At 53.0% G+C, this 19,180-nt stretch overlaps 1 protein-coding gene across 2 annotated transcripts in view; it reads left to right on the forward strand.

The window, feature by feature from the left end:
• The first annotated feature begins 5,165 nt into the window (after positions 1 to 5,165).
• Positions 5,166 to 19,180, forward strand: part of GPC4 (glypican 4) — a 64,052-nt gene continuing 50,037 nt past the window's right edge. Inside the window, exon 1 of one of the 2 annotated variants that reach the window (XM_057404901.1) lies at positions 5,166 to 5,386. In XM_057404901.1, coding sequence (XP_057260884.1) covers positions 5,215 to 5,386 — 172 coding nt within the window. In that variant the 5' untranslated portion in view covers positions 5,166 to 5,214. Of the gene's footprint in view, positions 5,387 to 7,118; positions 7,147 to 19,180 lie in introns of those variants that run through there. The other variant, XM_057404902.1, reaches the window with a different exon arrangement.

Raw genomic sequence — 19,180 nt, forward strand, 5'->3', positions numbered from 1 at the left:
CTGAACACTCAGCTAAAAACCCATGGAGCACAGGCAGGAGAGAAGGGGCCCCATCGCTCTCAGTTGTCAGCAAGACCATCCCAGTCCCCTCTGATGCCGTCCATCCCTACTATGGCAGTTGCTCACTGGGCAGGAGGCTTGTTTCCACCAGCAGCATTGGTGCTGTGCTCCAGGTCAGGCTCTGCTTGTCCAGGGATGGAGCCACACCGTGATGGTCAGCAGAGAGGTCAAAGCTGGCTTCTGGTAAAGATCAGTGTGAGGTTGCTAGGGGCAGCTCCAGCACCCTCACTGCTGCAGCCACTGCTTCATCCAGGGCCTCTCAATGCCCTCAAAGCGTTTCTACCCGGGCACTGGTCCAGCGAGCACTTTATGTGCAGACATCTGCCTCGCTCCAGCAGGGATGCACATCAGCCCTTGAGGGCTCCATTAGTGGAGGGGAGCAGAACTGGCTCATCCCTTGAGCACCAACCAGGACATGGGAGGCAAAACGGGTTGAGAGAAGGGGAAACACCGGCTCCAAGTGGGACTTTGCCCAAAGAAGTGGGGAATGCTCCATCCCTGGCAGTGTTCAAGGGCAGGTTGGACAGAGCCTTGGACAACATGGACAAGTGTGAGGTGTCCCTGTCCACGGCAGGGGGGTGGAACTGGATGAGCTTTAAGGTTCCTCCCAACACAAACCAGTCTGGGATTCTATGGATGGAGGATTAAGCGCCGTGGCTGTAATTCAGACCAACAAAGGCCTGGGTCCCATCCTGTCATCCAGCTTCCTTGCTGACATCCAGGTGCGTGGCCACCTGGGGTAGGGAAGATGGTGACACATCCCCGGGGATGCTGGGCTGTGGGAAGGGATGCGGGTGATCTGATGTGGGTCCAGGATGCCAGTGCTGGTCCAGGGAGCCACAGGGCAGAGGCAGCCCAGGGACCTTCTCTGCACAGCCACAATGAGGGAGTGAAGAGAAAGCCGTGGCCAGCTCTGGAGCAACGGAGGCTGATGTTCACTTGCTGGGAATCTGCTGGGGAATATATTTACCCGCTGGGCGCGAGTGCGCTGCACATCAGAGCCATCTGCCTGCCACAGGGTCCCTTCTGCAGAGCCGGGAAGAGCAGGCACAAGAGCCTGTGAACATGAGTGCATTCCTGTGCCCTCCGAAGCTCTGTGTCCCCACGTCTCCTCCCTGCGGCGTCTGGGGACAGAGCTGGGACCACATCTTGTCCTGCTGCGGGAGAGACAAGCGCTTGCGTTCCCTAAAATGGAGATGGTCTCGAGCTCTGCACAGCAAGCCCCGTGCACTGCAAGCCGGTTTGGACATGGGAAGCTGCGGGACACCCTTGTTGCACATCACCTTGTCCTCTCAGCATCTTCCCACCTTGCTTCAGTGGGCACAGCACTGCAGACGACAGCAAGAAGCTAACCCCAGTTAATGAACCAGCCAAGCAGCCCCGGGGGGTTCTGTTCAGTGGATGGGGTTAATGGGCCCCTGGGTAAAAATAAGTGGTAAAAATAAGTGGAGCCGTCAGCCAATGCTGAAACATCGGCTCTGCTCACCCTAAAATATCAGGCCATTGACATTTAAAACCCAGAGTCACAGCCTCGTTTTGCAGATCCCCCATCCTCGTGCCAGATGTCGTGCATTAAACACACCCCCGATCTGTGGGATCTGGGGTTTTATCAAAGGAGCCTGTTTCCACTGGAGCCTCCCTGGTTCCAGCCCGACCGCGCTGCCGCAGGATGGGGAACGCGCCTGGCTGGGGTTTACAATGAGCCGTCTCCTGCTGATGAGCTGGAGCTGGGAAGACGCCCGTCCAGCTCCCTTTCAGCACTTTCTAACCTCCTTGTGGCCCAGGCTCTCCTGCCAGAGTGGAGGATTTAATCACCCTTAATGATAGCCAGCCCAAGGACCGCATTCAGCCAGGTTTTCCTAAAGGGAATCGTTATCCAAGTACAACTCCCCCCCACCGTAAGTTCCCTGACAGACGGCTGGGAATGCCGCAGGGCTGTGGCAGACCCGTGGCCAGGGCCAGAATTAAATCAGAACCAAAGTTTAAGCCCTGGTAGGGTTCCAGCAGGATTTTCAGATGTAATCAGTGCCTCTGCTGGGCTTGGGGCTCCCCTCTGCTGCCAAGGGACTGCCCCGCTTCACCAATTGGAGTTGAAACCCACCCAGCTCACGGCACGCAGGTGGGAATGGCTTGTCGTGATTTGTAGTGGAAGCTGGTGTATCACCAACGGGGACACATTGGGTTTGTTCCATTTCCTCTAGAGCGGATTAAAGTGGTTTTAATTAAACTGACACAACTTTGTGTGTGGACAAAGGCTCTGGCAGGAGCAGCGTGGCCAGAGGTCTGTGCCGGAGAGGAGAGGTGGCACAGAGAGAGAAGGTGAAGAGGAAGCACGGAGGAGCCGAGTCTCCTCTGCTTTCTCCTTCCCTACCCTTCCCTCTCTCCCAAAAGCTGGCAGAGCTGCAGTTTTTCCACTGAATGAGAAGCCAGAAACTTGAAATGCCAAGATGCCACGGCATCTGCAGGAGGAGGCTCCGTGCTGGCGCTATGGGGTCACATCACCTTGCCCCCATCCCCTGTGCCGGGGCCAGCAGCGGCTCTGCCCAACCCAGGGGTGCCCACACTGGTGACAGGGACACATTGGAGGTCCCCCAAAAAGAACAGAGGAGACTCGCAAATGACTTTGTGAGCCAAAAGGCCTGCAGGAAGCGTGAGCTCGGCTCCCTGCCAGGTAGGGGAGATGGGGACATGGGAGCATCCCATGCATCCATGGCTGGAAAAGAAACCCTGAGTGTGGTGCAGAACTACTGATGGGGAGAGGAGAGCTCCGGTGGGGGGGGTTGGGGGGGGTGTGTCAGAAGTTTTCACCATGAAAAAAAAACAACCCTCAGCATCCTTTTAAAACTGATCTCAAGGTTTTTTCCCTCTGCTTTCCTCCTGGGAAAGGGAGAGGAGCGGGGAAGGGGAATCGCTCGAGTGGTTTGGGGCGAGGGGGCTGGGGAGCTCCTGCCAGATGTGCACAAATGCTGCAGAAGAGAAACAAATCTCTTCTTCTGAGCGGGGCGACTTTGCTGCTCCTTGAAAGGGAAAGAAAAAGGAGTTTTCTCATGAAAAATTTCAGGCAGAGCCATTGTCTCGCTGCAGCCTTTGATTGAGCGACTTGATCAAGCACTGGACAAAACCCTCCGTGTTTTTCAGGAGGTTCCTTAAATCCCGCCGAGGTATGGGATTATGGGGAACAACAAATGGCGAGCTGCCTCTAACCCCGCAGACTTTCTCACTCTCGTTTTCTCTCTCGCTTTGGAATAAGAAATGCAGTGCTCCCTGCTGAGTTCTCTTTAAAATTCACATTGTCTCTTCAAATAAAGGCGGGGAGGGTGAGGTAGCGCTTTGAAAACCAGAACTCAGTCATACACTGCAGGGCCAGATCCTAGAGGATTATTCTCTCTCAGGACACTTTATAACTTCATGAGAACTTCTGGCCTGGCTCGTCTCACCAGCCCGGTGTGAGCGGCCCCAGCGGAGGGCAGGGTGGCTGCGATCCCTACACCCCTTCCCATCGGCATGGCTGCAGTTGGCTCTGGAAGCTTTTTAAAGTTAAAGCTCTGCCCTTGGGGATGGCGTGAGCCCGTTTCCCATGCAGGCAGGGGATGCATCCCTCCCGCAGCAGCACCCTCTCCATCGCAGCTGGACCAGGCCTGGCTGGGTTAATGTGACTTTCTCCCGCTTTTGGGAAGCCTGGAGCTGCACCAGCATCGTGTTCCTATGTGAAGGGCCTGGCAGGGCAGCGTGGCTGAGCTTTGCTGTTGGCATGCTTTGCTGGGAAATGAATGGAATAGGAATGGTCTTTTCTTCCCGACACATACACATGGCATTCTGCTGACAAAAGCTTGAGAGCAAGGGGGGTGAAGCTGGCAGCTTTGCTGTTGTTTCACTCTGTCCTTCACCGACGTGGCAATGAGAGAAATAATAGAGGAGCATATTGAAATGTAAACTGCTGGTTTTAAATGATGCTGCCACCAGGCCATTACACCGCCATGGGGCAAATGACACTGTGGACACACAGACACTGCAGCAGGACAGAGATGCCTGTGCAGCATCTGCACCCATGGGGCACAGGCACTGAGAGCATGCCAGGCAGGGCGCAAGGCCTCCATAAGCAAAGCCTTGAAGTGACATTATACTGCTCCTTGAAGTGTTCACACACCGTGTAGACGAGGCCCTCGGTGCCATGGGTTAGTGGTGGCCTTGGCGGTGCTGATGAACAGTTGGATTTGATGATCTTAAAAGTCTTTTCCAAGCCAGTTGATTCTGGGACTCAGTGGTTACAGTGAAATGACGGCAGTGCCAGTCATTCTTGCAGTGCTATTTCGGTGATTGTCAGTAAACGGAAGCAGCAATTGTTGAACTTCAATCCCTGGTTCAAGGGTTTAGCAGGGTTTGTTTACATCTACGCATGTGTCCGTGTGCAGGGCCAGGGTACAAAGGAGGAAGAACCGCTGGAGCACCTCGGTGTCTGTGTTCCCGAGGCTTCTGTCCTGCCAGCCTCTTGGGAACAGAAGACCAGTGCGAAGGAACAACACACGGCTCAGACGTGTCACAGTGATGTCAAAACCCATCACCTGAGTGCGCCTGTTAAACCAGGGGCAGAGCTGAACCGTCTACAGCCCCAGTGAGGGAACAAGAGCCAGCCTCTTTCCGTTTGCTGGGGATGTGCGAGACCGGGATCTCCCGCTCCGGGACGCGCTCAGGCCCGGCTCCAAGATGCGGGATGCGAGGGGCTGGGTGCCCCTCTGGGACCGGGCTGTGCGGGGCGGGCAGGCGGGGGGGAACCCGCCGATGTGGCGCCCGCTCGGGGCGGTGCGGGCAGCCCCGGGCTCCGCTCCGCCTCGCTGGGCGGGCGGATCCCGGCTCCTGCTTTTCCCGGGGGCTGTAGAGGCTTGTCCCGGCCCTGCGCGATCCTGCTTGGCTGCCGCCCTCCCCGCCTCCCTCCTCCCTCTCCTCCTCCTCCCTCCCTCCTCCTCCACCACCCCATGTGCTTTCTGCCGGGCCAAGTTTGCAGAGCGCCGCCGCACGCCGGGCAAGCGGAGCGGAGCCGTCAGCGGAGCGGGGCAGCGGGGTGCGGGGCAGCGGGCGCGGCTCCAGCGCGGCGCGGTGGGGCAGGCTCGGCCTCGGGCCGGCTCCGGCCTCGGGGCGCTCTCGCCCGGCCGCACCATGCCGCGGCGGCGCGGGTGCTGCCTGCCGCCCCTGCTCTGCACTTTAGCCGCGCTGAGCCTGCCGCTGCTGCTGGCCGCGGAGCCCCGCGCCAGAAGTTGCTCCGAAGTGCGGAGGCTGTACGCTGCCAAGGGCTTCAGCCAGAGCGAAGCGCCCAGCCACGAGATCAGCGGTGAGTCGCGATCGTCGCCGCCGCCTTTGTGCGCGATCGGCCCGGACGCGGCCCCGCGGGGTGCGCGCCCGGCTCCCCCCCCCCCCCCCCCCCCCCCCCCCCCCAGCCCGGTTCCCCCCCCCGGTTCCGTTCGGTTCCCCCAGTCCAGCGGAGCTCGGCGCTTGTCCCGCCCCGCCTGCCCGGTGCCTGTTGCGGCTCCGCTCCCCGCCGCTCGGCCGGGGCTTTACGCGGCGCTGCCGCTTCCCGGGGCCCCGTCCCGGCGGCTCGGCAGGCGGGGGGACCGGGAGCGGTTTCTTTCTTCCTTCGCTTCTTTCCCTTTCTTCCCTCCGCTTCCGACCCGAGGTAGCGGCGCATCGCGGGGACGGCGGTGCTCGCAGCCGGCAGCGGTAGGAAATGGAAGCTAATGTGCTCCCACCCAAAACAGTTTATTCTTTTTTGTTCCATCCTTCATCTCCCTCCCAGGGCCGCTGCTTTTATTTCCCCTTCTGAATGACCTACTGGACCGCATTCTCCGCGGAACAAAGGAAGTGCCTTTTTAGCTGGAATCCTCGGAGACCACCAAGGACTCCGGCTCATGCACTGCAATTTCGCACTACTTTCAACAATAACAAAAATGCATGACTGAATGGCTCAAAAATGTGGAGTGTTAGAGGCATTCATTTCGGTCTAGGACACTGTCACAACACAGACAGACCCCGAGTAAATACCTTTAGACGGCTAAGAGAGGAGCTGGGGGTAATCTTTACCATTGGCGTGCCCTCCAGATATGCATACATTATCGTTTAGACTGACAAAACTGCAATGATTTCAGGCGGTTGCGCTTTTACATTGTCAGCCTAATGATATGCGTTTAGCCTACATCTGTTTGAATAAAATTGCAGGCCCGTTTGCTTCTCCAAGAAATATTTTAATGAGAACCGTCTGACTGGCTGCAGTTAACATACTCGCTCCCTGCTTTTAAAATGGTCTCTAATAAATAGGCTGGGATTTGATTGGAGTCCAGCCCTCATCAGTGGAGGATCAGGACCCGAGCAGGCTCCTGCACAGTGGCCGGTGTTGGGAAGGTTTGACCTAGTCCTTATTTTATATGTTGTTTAAGATGACTCGGTGAACTTTGGAGGGAGTCAGGAGCAGACTGTGCTGCCAGGGCTTCCATTTGAAGCTCTGCAGCTGCGGTCAGTTTGACTGTGTGCTTTTGGAACAAGGTCAGAGAAATGTGATGAGCAAGGTGAGATTATGGGACAAAAGAAGGGCTTTCTGCAGAGACATGCTGGGAATACCAGCAGGGTTGTGTTACCTTCCCAGGGGCACCGGGAGGCTGTGTCTGGCCTTGCTTGGAGAGCAACAGGTCTTGCAAAGTTGGGTTTTAAACATCATCCTGCTCCCCAGGGTGTTCCGGGCGGGACGGTGGAAGTCTTGAGAGGACTTGTGCTGTGTAGGGCTGTAAAGTGTGGTGTGGTGGCACTCAAACCTCGAGCAGGGTGCTGGGCTGTTGTCGCAGGTGATGGTGTGTTTTCGTTAGGGTGGGTAAATGGATTGGAAGGGCAGTTACCTGGGAGGCTGGCTAATAGGTGAGAACAAGATAAATGTGTGTGAGGGAAGGAGCTGGCTGTGTTTGGATGAGTTGGCTGTGATGGTGGAAATGGGTGATTTCTGCTTGGTAGCATCCCTCTGCTCACTAAACCATGCTGGAGAAGTTTGAGCGAATTCAACAGGCTGTGATGCTGATGGGATGATGCACGGAAACATGGCTGTTACCGGTATGAACTCAAGTCTGAAGTCCATCAAGCTCTTTAGGGTTTTGTTTTGGTTTGTATGGTACTCTGTTCTACCTTTCTCTCACAGAATTGCTTTAGATCCCAGGGTGCAGACAGAAGCTTCCTACCACCTTTCCGAAGCAGTGTCCTAAAAGCTGTGGCACTGTCAGCATGGTGACTTCCGTCCGGTTGGGGATCACTGATCCTACCAAACATTGGCCTGGAACTGTCACAATGAAGCAGTTGGGTGGCATGGGCAGATGTTCACCACCCTGGGCTGTGGGACAGAAGTGAAACATCCCCACCAGATGGGCATAGGAGCTATTTGGGGTTTAGCAACATCTCACATGGGATTTTTTTGGGCCAGTTTGATGTTCTAGAGCAGTAGATACAAGTCTTTTCCTTCAAGGAAATGCCTGTTCCAGCAGTCTTTTCATCTGTATCATTGCTGTATCAGTCACATGAAGAGGCTGTTTAGTGTTGATAATAACCCAGCAGTTCAGTTTAATATTTGTTTAGGCCAGGTTTAGGACCTAATTAGAATATGCATAAATGACAGGTTGTATCTTGCTGAAGCACATAAGCATTTTGGAGAGAAGCGTGTGGCTTGTCAGCTCATCGCTGGCTTGCTAAGAGGTGTAAAACGTGCTGTTTGTAGTGTGGACCATACACAGATTGTTTCCTTTTCTGTTAACTTGGTGCTAGAGGGGTCAGGAGACTGATCCTGTAAGTCTGCATGGAAGCATTTCAGAAGTCATGCCCCTTTGGTACCGCCTTGTGTCCAGGTGAACTTTACCTCCTGCACCTATAGCTAGCTGTGTGATGGATACGTTGCAAAGCTCAGGGCAGTGGTGAGATGCAGTCTTGGTGCTGCTGCTGGAGACGTCAGTGCTTGTGTAGAGCTGCTGTAGATGGTTGGTTTGTGAGACCTGACTCTTGATGATGTACAGAGAGTGGCTGGTATGGGGAGAGCACCAGCCTGCAGCTGCTTTGAAGATGACTTTAAGTCATTTAAACTTTTAAGTTCCCTGAGGAGAGAGCACATCTTGGAAGGTCCAGGTCCTAATGCCTGTAACTGCTCACTTTGTTCAAGCACTGCCTGAAGAGTTGCTCCTTATTGAACCCATGTGTGCCCAGGCTGTGGTGGTGATGGAGCAAAGCTCCCTGGGATGACCTTACCCTGGTTGCCCTGGTGTGGCTGCAGAATGAAATGCAAAGCGAGCTGGTGTCAGTGGCATCCGGAGACCCACAGTAGGTGGCAGTGATTTAAAAACAAGTTTCTTTCAGGAGGCTCCTTCATGCCCTCAGGTGTTAAACGGATGGAAATTCCTTCCCTTTTCCTGCTAATTGGAAGGAATAGATGTTTCTTTTCCTGGATTGTAAAGAAACTGGTGGAAAGCGTTATCAGTTAACCCATGAGTTCCCTGCAGAGGTGTAATGCCTTCTCTGGCTGGCACTGCTGTCCTGAGTTCATGGAGGCAGACTGGAGGGCAGAATGAGCCTGGAGCTCCGTACAGGGAGCTGGGCACAAGCACCATTCCTTGCTCAGTCTTGGTGAGGATGCTCAGTGTAATCTTTGTCTCAGTTTGAACAGGATTAATGGAATAGTTGCATTTATCTGTGGGGAGCAATGAGAGCAGTTCTTGCACCGTGCCAGAGAGAGTCACTTGGCTCCTTATGTTTGCACTCATGGGATTTTGCCCACGGTGGTGGGGTGCCCCCATGTCCTGCTGCTGCTGGTTGTGGTTGTGAACCGGGTGCTGGAGCATCGCTTGGATGTGCTGCCTCGGCTGGTTGGGAAGGGCGCTTTGCTGGCGCTGCTGTTTTATGGAGTGAGTTCAGCAAAGACTTTCGTAGTTTTTTACGTGCTTCTCTTCCAACTGGGAAACCATTTCTGGATCTTGTCCAGGCTGTCTGGCACTGCGGAGCCTGTTGCAGTGGGTTTGCACGAGACAGCTCCTGGGTTCCTTGGGGCATGAGAAGTACCAGGTAGCGCCTTGTCCTCCTCCCCATCCCTTTGAAGGCGTGGAGCTACCTTGCCACCAGCTGTAGCTGTTTGCACTGACTCATCCAGTGAAGGCGGTGGTCCTTGGTGTTAACGCAGCGATCCCCTGCTCCCCCATGGGCGGAGAAGTGCCCGTTGCAGAACATCCCCGCGGCGAGCGCCAAGTGCTGGCCATGGAAAAATAAACGAGAGAATCGCTTGGGGTATTTTTAGCTGCTTCTAATGTCATTTAGCAACTGGAAACAGCGGGAGGGGGAGCTGGCAGCGTGCAGGGTGCCCGCGGGCCACTGGCGAGGCTGCACCGGGTCCCGGTGCTCGCCTGGGACTCCGCTTTCTCCCTCCGTAGCTCTGCAGCGCGGGGTTTGGTTGGGCTGCAGCAGCGCCGTGTCCTGGCAGCCGGCAGCGTGAAAGCATGTGGTTAGCAGCGACTGCCGGCAGTGGCCCGGGCTGAGTGGGAGGATCGCTTTCCTTGGCACACACTTCACAGAAAGTTCTGTTTTTTCTGCCAGAATAAGCAGTCATTACATTCCGTACAATTCGCAGGCAAATTATTATCTATTGTTCAAATTGCCTTAATTATCAGATGTTTCCTTAGACGTGTAGCTGTTTTCGAAGGGGCTCAATGGATGTGTGTACATTGGGCAGGAGGCCGGAGCTGCCCAATGTTTTCAGGGCTGTTTTGTAGTTTCAGGGAGATTTTCTGTGGCTTTCGTATGTCAACAGACTTTTTATTCTTGCTGAAACAGCAGCAGAGTGGGGCCAGGGCGGCTGCGAGGCGCTGGGTTTGCCTCGGTTCCCTGCCTCTCCCCTCTGCCGTGGTATTTATCCTTCCTTCTGCAAGGAAGTTGAGCCTGAAGCGTCGCTGCTGCGTGCAGGCGCTGGGTGTGAGATGGCTCCGATGGGAGGAGGTACCAAACAAGCATCTTCTGTCTTGGAGGCGCAGGTAGCACCTACCCAGGAGGCTGGAAGGGTCCCAGGTTGTTTGGGGTAGTGATGTCTGTGGTCTTAGCCTGCTCTGTGGTGTTGGCTGCTGGCTCATGCAGACCCCACTGTCCTGGTTATGTGCAGTAGGTTACCAACCCTGGGAGCATCCTGGAGCCTGCATGGATGGGGAAGGACTCCCAGGGCATCTGGAAAAGAGTTGGATGTGTGGCTCTTGCCTCCTGTCCCCTCCACCTGTAGCCATTCCCCTGATAAGTAGAGGGGTGCTTCCCAAGGGAATTCTATAGATGTGCACAGACACATAGATGTCGAGTTGCATCTGCTCAGTCGTTCACGTCTCCCTCCTGCTGTGCTCCCCAAAACCTGCAGGTTTTGGGATGGAGCATCAGGATTATCCCATCTGCTGCAAAATCCTTCTTCTCTTCCTAGAAGAGGAGCAATGCTTCGGGCCCAGATTTCTATTCCTTGTTTTTGTTCTGACTTTTTTTTGGGGGGGGATAAAGGGGTGTTAGCTGGAGCGGGGGCAAGGAAATTCTTGTCAGCCAAAGGGGTCAGAGCATGTGTCTCCTCACTGGCTGCCAGGGCCGGTCTCCGGGGCAATAACCTCCTCGCATTCCTCACATTCCTCCTCCTTTCTCTTTCTTTTGAGATTATGAAGATAACTTCCTTCTCCCATTGCTAAGCAATGCGAGGGCCCAGCAACGCTTAAATTTCCCCCCTTGCTCCCTAAATTACCCCATGTGCTCCAACATATCCCATAGTAAACCCTTCCGGTGCCCTGGAAAGGGCAGTTTATGCTGTTTGCTGAGATTGTGCATCTTGGAAGAAAGCTGCTGCTTGTATTACAATTGTATTACAATTGTATTACAATTATATAATTGCCAAGCACTTTAATTAAAAGAGAACAGCCTTGTTGTAGCCCATCTTTCCTGCTTCCCTACCTGCTTGGTAAAGACTTTCCTTAGTGTTTCATGACACTGTTTTGCCTTTTTAGCTGAGATTTTGGGCTGTCTGTGTTGTTTTTCTTTGCCCTTGCAGCCCCACAGGGGCTGTGGCTGAAGCATCCTGTTTGTTCCAGGGGATTTTCTCCTTCTTCACATCTTTCTGGTCTGGGAAAGCAACGTGTTGGGAAGAGGGGAGCCAGAGAGGAGGTATCGGAGGCTTTACATGTGCAGAGGGGGCTGGTGGCAGCTGCGTGGGGTGTCAGGAGGGTTTGTCCCCATGCAGATATGGTTGTGATGGGTTTCATGGGATGGTGGTTTCTGTTTGCAGATGCCACAGGTGTCTTCCCCACTGGGTTGTGCCATGAAGTCCTGCACATTTCTTATCCCTGTGGGGCCCAGGAGAGGGGTGAGGTGGGATGGGGAAGGGGTGGTGGTCCCCATGGGCAGGGGTCATCGCCATGGGCAGTGGTGCTTGAAAGGATGGAGATGGTGCTTAAAAAGTGCATGGGGATGGGTACCTACTGATGGGATTGGCCTTTAAGAGCAACCCAATGTTGACTATGATGTGAAATTCAGATTGTAGTGCCCCTGTCCCAGTGTAAAGCATTGCCTGTCTCCCCAGTCACTCTTAGAAGTGCTTTTTTGTTGCTCATCTTTTAAGCAGAAGCTAAATTTGTTTCCTGACTTTCTACTCGTGTATTCTGTGACTGTCACAATTGGACTTGTGTTGGTTCCCTGTCAGGGGCTTCTCTGCTGGCTTTGGTATAGGAAAGGGCAACGGAGAGCAGAGAGGAGCTGCCCTTCACGAAGGATGTGCAAGAAGTATTTCTCTCAGTGTTTCCAGTTTAGAAGTTGAGAATTGTCTGGATTTTAAGCAAATTCAGATGGGAGCAAACAATGATGAAATGTTTAAAATATGTTTCAACATTTTTGTGGGAATAGGAACTGTTCCTACCCAGGCAAGGCTGCAGCTTTCGGGAGGTGAAAATATGTGGCCCTTACACATTGTCAGCATCGTTGCTGTTCTTTTTCTTCTCCTTCTTCTTCTTTTTTTCCCCTAAATGCTCATAGGAAATTGGCTTTGGTAATTGAGTTTCTACAGAACCACAACATCCAATAGCTGTTCCTTTCCAGGGGTCACACTTAGGTTAGCTTAAGTAATGTGCAGTCGGTTTAACCTCTTGTGGTTGGCAATGCTATTCGAGAAATTACTGGTGATTTGGGGTGTGTTAAAGTAACAGCTTCGCAGGAAAACCCCAAATGTCAGGGTGTCTGCTTTTCCCAAAGCTCTGACTGCGCTGTGAGAACCGGGCGCCTCATGGTGCTTTGGGTTTGCATTGGGAAATGTAGTGAAAGCCTTTATGGCCTGTTGACTTTCCTTTTGGAAGGAGCCAAAGTTACCTTTGAATTTGGGTGCCATGGTTTAGTGTGAGGTGTCCCTGCTCATGCAGGGGGGTTGGACCTAGATGATCTTAAGGTCCTTTCCAACCCTAACTATTCTATGGTTCTAATTGTTTTCCCACATTGGTCTATAACATCCTCCTGCTTCGGATGCAGGATGCTTGGTGCTGGGTCACCTCGCGATGCGACCCAATGTGGCGCATCCCGCATCTGAAGCAGGAGGATGTTAAGGATGTTACAAGTCCATGTAGTAGCTTTGCTGGAGGAGCAGCAGTGCCCTGGAGCCCCAGATCCCCAGGGTTTAGGGGATTTGCTGGCAGCAGAGGGCCAGCTTTAAGACATTATGAGCTGGGGCTTTAGCTTGGTAGCATTGACAGTTTGGTATAAAAAGCTCTGTGTTGCAGGCTGCGATGACAGGGGGTGATAAATCGCTCTTGGCTGGTGCTACAGGTTCTAATAATGGTGTTTTAAAAAGATTACATGGGTTTTAATGCAAACTTTTTGCTTCTTTGTACTCTCTTCTTTTTAAAGAGCGGAGCCTGTTTTGATTCAGCATTCTTGGAACATAAAGATGGAGCCAGGTTTTTTACTGGGCTGAAAGGCAGCTTTTTGCTTCTCCTGCAAACATGAGGATCTTGTTTGAGTGTCTTTATAGCCAACTGGCTGGCAGTGTCCTCTTTTACAAGGGAGCTTGCTTGTTTGTTTGTTTTAAAGGTAACTTTGCCCCATGGAAGATTAAAGAGCAAGCAGCTTAATGCAGCTCACTGGGGCTATCAGAAAGAAATTGGTGATAGGGAGAGACTTTGCATGGTAGCAATAAGGGGGGGAAAATAACCTCCTGCTTTCCTTGGCCCATTCTCATGGGAGGACAGGGTGTTTATGTGATCAAAGGAACCAGCACAGTTATAAGCCTGGTGGAACATAATTCCCTTGCCAGGTACATGTGGGCTTTACCTTTGCTCTGAGCAGTGTGGGGTGGATTTGCTTGCCCACCCGTCAGCCTTTGGGTGTCTAAAGTATGTTGGCTGGCAGTACTGGGGGAGCACAGTGGGAAGAGGTGGTGGGGCACTGATGGCAATGCCCCTGCCTGGGCAGAAACCTGCTGTACAGATCAGAGCTCAGCACTGTGGCACTGGTTTGGACTGGGGGAAAGGGGACGGGCATCCTCCTGAGCTCTGGCTTGGAGCTCAGGGTGCTTTTCTTCTCAGTGGGGTTAAAAAATGGCTTTGATAGCGTCTGCTAATGATTCAGTGCTGTTTACATAATAACTGTGGTTCGTTTTCATTAGCTTTCATAATGAGATCACTTTTCTTCTCCTGCAATCGCTTGCTGGTTCCATTGCCCACGTGTCTGCTCCCCTGAGCGCACCAGCGGGCCCTGGCCTCCTTCCCCACTCTGGGTGTGGAAGAAGGTTCACAACGTGTCACCGCATAGGAGAGGAGGCAAAGGGGGTTTGCGTTGCTGGGATAACTTCTGGAAGGACCCAGGATGCAGTTTGGAGCATCACAGAGGTTTGGAGCATCTTAGAGGAGTTGGGTTGAAATCCGGTTTGGGTGATTTCTCAGTGCAGCACTCATCTTTGTACTGAAAACTCTTGGGTTTAGCTGTTTGCAAGGAGGGGAACCCACTGACCTGCTTCCACTGGGAGGATGAAGCCAGGTCCTTTCACCTCCGACATCCACCATGTCAGAAGCACTAATCTGTGACAGGTGATGTGCATCATGTTGTTGGGGTATACAAAGCTACTGGATTAACTGCTGCAGCCTAACCTTGATCTAGTACATGCTTGCTTCCAGTGTCTGAGCAATTGTGAACGGTGGCGTTCCTGTATGACAGGCTGCTAGCACCTTCCTCCCGCAGCATCCTGCTGTTGGAGCAGCAGTGCCAAGATAACACCCACCCTTGAGCTCTTATTGAATAAATCATGGCACTGGGAGCAGAATACAATAGTGTGAGCACTGCCTTCTGTAAGGTAAGGCTGGGTGTTGGTTTGGCTCCTGTGTTTTGGTGGGTTTGTTCCCTTTTTAGCTTATAGGAGGCACGTTACGGTTTCAAAGCAGCCCTGACCCTGCGGGCGCAGTGGTGCTTCAGAACAGGCTGAGCCCTCACAGGGCAGAGGGTGCTTGCCTGGTGAGTGCTGTTGGGAGGATGGGTGGGTGCATCGGTTGCTTTGCAAATGCCTGTCCCAGGGAATGCACACCTTCTGCTCCCTTTTGGCTGCAAGTGCCTGTTTCTATAGAGATATGCCCCAAACCATTTGCTGTCAGCGGTAGATGATGGGCTCAGGTGCTGGAGGGAGGGCCTGACCACCTCTTCTTTGTGAGTGTTGGGGAAGGTGGCAGTGCTCTTGGCTGTGTGGCTTTGCTGATTAAACGGAGTTAATGGGGGCTGGTTGGAGAGTTGTGGTTTTGCGAGTAGAGGAGGCTCAGGACTAATTCTGCCCCATTGAATCCACCAAAGGGACTCAGAGATCCCGGTGGCAGGCGCCTCGCTAGCAGGGCTCCATGTAACTCAGCCCTCTGCTTTATTAAAGGCTCCTTTATAGCACTCTTTTGCCGTAACCCCGGTGAGAACAGCCAGCCTTTTCAGCAGCCTGAAACCTCCCTTACCGGGAAGGCTGCTCTGAACCAGCCCGAAACTGCTTTGGAAACACAGTCTGTGAGCAGGCGAGGATGCCAGGCGAGCCTGGTGCTCCTGGTCACCCTTTGCCAGCCTTGCTGAAACCAGGGATGTGTCCACTCACCAGCCAGCTCAATGGGATACTGAGAAATAAGGGTTAATTTCTAGGTATCAAAATATGCCCAAAAGGTTAAACGAGACTTCCTCCTTGTCAATGAGTTACGGCCTTAAAATATTTGCATTCTTTCCTGAAAGATTTAGGAATAATTATATAGCACTCAGGGGCAAGGCATTGCCAGATAAACTTAACAACTCTATAATTTGTACTCGAGGCAGGGTTTCCTGTAAATGATAGCTTTGTTTAATTTTACAATACTGCTTCCAAATGTTTGCTGGGTATGGATTGCCAGCTCAACCGGGCTCGTGAATCTGGAAGAGCATTTATTTGTTTGTTACTATAGACAATAAAAGCTGCTGTATTAGGCTGAAACTTGGCATCGTCCCCCTTCACGGCTTCTAAGCATCCTTCCCCAGGCGGGTTCGGTGGTGGGGTGGGCAGCTGAGGTGGGATGCGAGCAGCTTTCCGACCTCTCCATCCGAAATCCCTGAGCAGCTCTAGGATGGCCTCCTGCTCTGCCTTTCCTTTCACTGGGGTCGGGAAAGGATCGCTGCAGTCGCAATGCACATGCTTTATTTCCATTACTCAAAGCCGGAGTCATGCATAGTTACAGCCAAAGACACTTCAGCAGCTCTGGGGATAACAAGATAGCTGACAGACTGGAATGCGGATTTATCAGGGGTAAAAACTGGCAAAATTCCTCATTTCTGAGTCTTCTTTTTAAATAGGCCCTTCATGCTCCTGTGGCATGAGCCCACCGTGGGCTTTAACCCCTTGTGTTCTCCCTGCGGGATGCAGGGATGTGTGTGGGACCAGCCCCTGTGTCTTCTGGGGTTAAATGCCTCAGTCCCACCTCGTTCCTAGGTGCTGCTTGGAAGCTGCGGAGCTCCTCCAGGAATGTTTTCAATGGGTTTTTAGTTCCAAGTGCAAGCCTTTGCCCCAGATGTGCATCTGAGTGACCGCAGAACATAAATTTTACTGCATGTTGCCTTTGGACTGGCAGTTTGGGAGGCTACTGGGCAGTTAACATAGGCGGCTTGTGCCATGAAATGCACTTCCTTGGGATTTGATTCACATTCATTGCTTTCAGAGCAAATCTCTTTATTGGTTTCAGTTGCATTCTGATGTCGAGCTACTTTTCCTGTGCCTTTGTCAGGACAAGGAAGTGTTTATATTGCTGTGTGAAACAGGTCATCTTTGGCTCTATGGCTTTTCAGTAATATAGATGTATTAATATTCAGAGACACGAAGCAATTTCTGTTTGGGGAAACGAGTTATGGCCGAAGCAGCACACTTGGAAGTTCAATGGATTAAGTGGAATGCCTCAGTTGCAGGAGCCAGGCTCGGGAGGCAGCTTAGGCTGCTTAGGGAAAGACTTTCCAGTTAAAATTTAACTTTTCCCAATGCTCCGGGTGCAGCCAGACCTGCCTGGTGCCAGCCCATGGGGAGAGGGCTCTGACGTGGCCGTCTGCAGGGTGGGAGGGTTTGGAGCTGGTGGTTGTGCCTGTGGTTGTGCGTCTGGGCTGGCGGGGAATGAGGAGAATGTCCCTTGTTATTGGAAAAGGAAAGGATTGCTCAAGGGTTGCGAAACACTTTGCTATGGAAAGAAATGTGGAATAGCATGAGAGCAGGAGGGGGCTGTTCCGGAGCCTGAGCGGGCTTGGAAGTGTTCTTCTTACCTGGGGGCTCAGGTAGAGTCTCAAGGCTTCGGTGTTAGCTTGGACTTCTGTCCCAGGGTACCCAGGCTGGAAGGCTACACTGGTGCCATCCCTGCCTCTCCCTTTGGTGATGACCACGGGAAGCTTTGCTTGCCCGGTGAGCACAGCCTGATGCTGGCTGCACTGAAAGCACTTGAAACCTGGCCGTGGGCTCTCATGGGAAAGCTGCTGGCTCCTGGTTTCCTGCCCTCTGTGTGCTTTCTGCCGTGTCGCTGCGTTGATCCCCTTGGCTGAGCCCCAGGCATGTCCATTGGAACCAGTGTGGCTCCTCACTGCTTTGCTGCGGGTGCTTCTTGGCCTGTGTTATCCTGGTGCACCCACAGGGCAGGTTCATCCCCGCAGTGGGAAGCTGCTCTGGTCACAAGCCAGTTCCCACTGGAGGCACCCAGCCCACATGGGATAACCATCACCAGCAACCCTCGTGCTAAAGCCTTATCTCAGCCCTGCTAGCATCACTTCGTATCTCCTGTGGGGACTGCCCATCCCTCCTCTCTGCTTTTTTAGCCACAAACTCTATAAAGACTGGTTTTGCTGGTGGGGGATACTGGGACAGCACAGCAGCACTGCATGGAGGGTGGGAGCTCATCTCCCTGCTTGGGAAGGACTAACTCAACTGGTAAATGCACCCCATCCTTCTGCTCGGCCATCCCTTCCCTGGGGTTGCAGTGTGCCGGGGGCTGTTTACCTTCCTGGCAGTGGATTTTGGATGGTGCAGCCTGGGAGGTGGATGGCAAAGGTCTTGTTTGCACTTGTGCCTGCCTCAGGTTGCTCAGGACTGTGCTTAAAAAGACAAAATAAACCCCTTCGATGCCTGCCAGCAAGAGCCTCGGTGCAATTGTCAATTCTAGGGTGAGATGCTTTCAGCATTAGTTGTTGTTTTTCCACCCCACCAAAGCTGTTTGCAGCAAATCTATCTCAGATGTGATGAAGGAGAGGTGCCACGTTCTTCAGAGCAGAGCAGTGCCAAGAGGACATGTGCCCATGGTGAAACCTGCTTGGAAGGGAAGGTTGGGAAACCAAAAACGTGGGCTTGTCTTAAAAGGCTGAAGTGGCCTCCTGTGCCCTCCCTGTGGGTGGCTGTCCCTTCATCGGGGATGCTGCTGTCCCTTCATCGGGGATGCTGCTGTCCCTTCATCGGGGATGCTGCTGTCCCTCCTGGCATGGTTTTGTTCAAACAGAAACTCAGTGGTGCAGATGCTGGCTTGTGAATTGTTGAAAAGGTGCTGGGATTTATCTGTGCTAATGTGAGGAGAAGGAGTGCCTGTGTGAACCTGCCACAGATAAGGCACTGAGGTGAGCAGGAGAAGGGGGAATTTCTAATCCCGTGATACCCTTATCTTAATCCTTTCTCCCTGCTCTCCCACCCCCTTCCTTGGCTTTTCCAGGGTAGTTTAAACTACTCGGCCTCGCCTTTCCCACTAATACTGGCAGGTTGCTAGTTCCAGACCTGGGGAATACATTGGGAGTCTGTTGCAGCGGCAGGATGGGGTTTTGGATGTAGATCACATCATGCTGGCTGAGCACAGTGTGCTGCTTGTGTGAGCTGGGTGGCTTCTGCAGATGCCCCGGCTGTGAAAAAAACTAAATCGTGGTCAGAGGAGCAGGCAAAGGGTTTAAAAGCACATTTTTCAGGCAAAAATCTCATTTACAAGCTCAGCTGTGGCCTTAGCTCTGAGGAGGTTTGTCTAAGGGGAGATAAAGGCGAGATGTGGGAGGTTTAGGGGATGGTTCAGACCGTCACTGGTGCTGATGCCCACCATAAATGCCCCCAGGTGAGGAGGCAACAACCCTGGCATTGGGCTCTGGCACGGTGGCACCTCCTGGCCCAATTTCATAGGATTATAGAATATTGAAGGACCCATAGGGATCATGGAGTCCAATTCCCTGCTCTTGGTAGGACCACCTCAAACTTCAGTGGTGTTTCAAAGGTCTTGGGAAGGTTGCACCTTAGGTTTTTTGGTGCTGGACTTCCCCTGTCTCCTGTTGCGTGGCTTATTTGCCCTGCTCCATGGGATGCTTCAGTTCAGGCTCAGCTTTGTGTGTTTTTGGAGGTTTGCCTTATTTACACGAGCAGTTCTCAGTAAGTTCAGCTGAAAAGCAGCTTTTCTTCCTGGGAGCAGCCAGGAACCACTGGTGTGTGATCTTTGTGTATAAAGTTGCCTCTCTCTGCTTATAAACAGTGGCCTTAGGATGGATGTGTGGTGGACCTGTTTAGATTTAAATCTGACCCACCTCCTTGTTTTCGGTGCTGGCGTCCCCTTTGAGCAACGTGTTCTTTCCTGCCTTTTGC

This window comes from Pezoporus wallicus, unplaced genomic scaffold (assembly GCF_028554395.1).
Source record: "Pezoporus wallicus isolate ANWC-B61680 ecotype Strahan unplaced genomic scaffold, APGP_CSIRO_Pwel_v1 contig_6217, whole genome shotgun sequence".
NCBI classification, from domain to species: Eukaryota; Metazoa; Chordata; class Aves; order Psittaciformes; family Psittacidae; genus Pezoporus; species Pezoporus wallicus.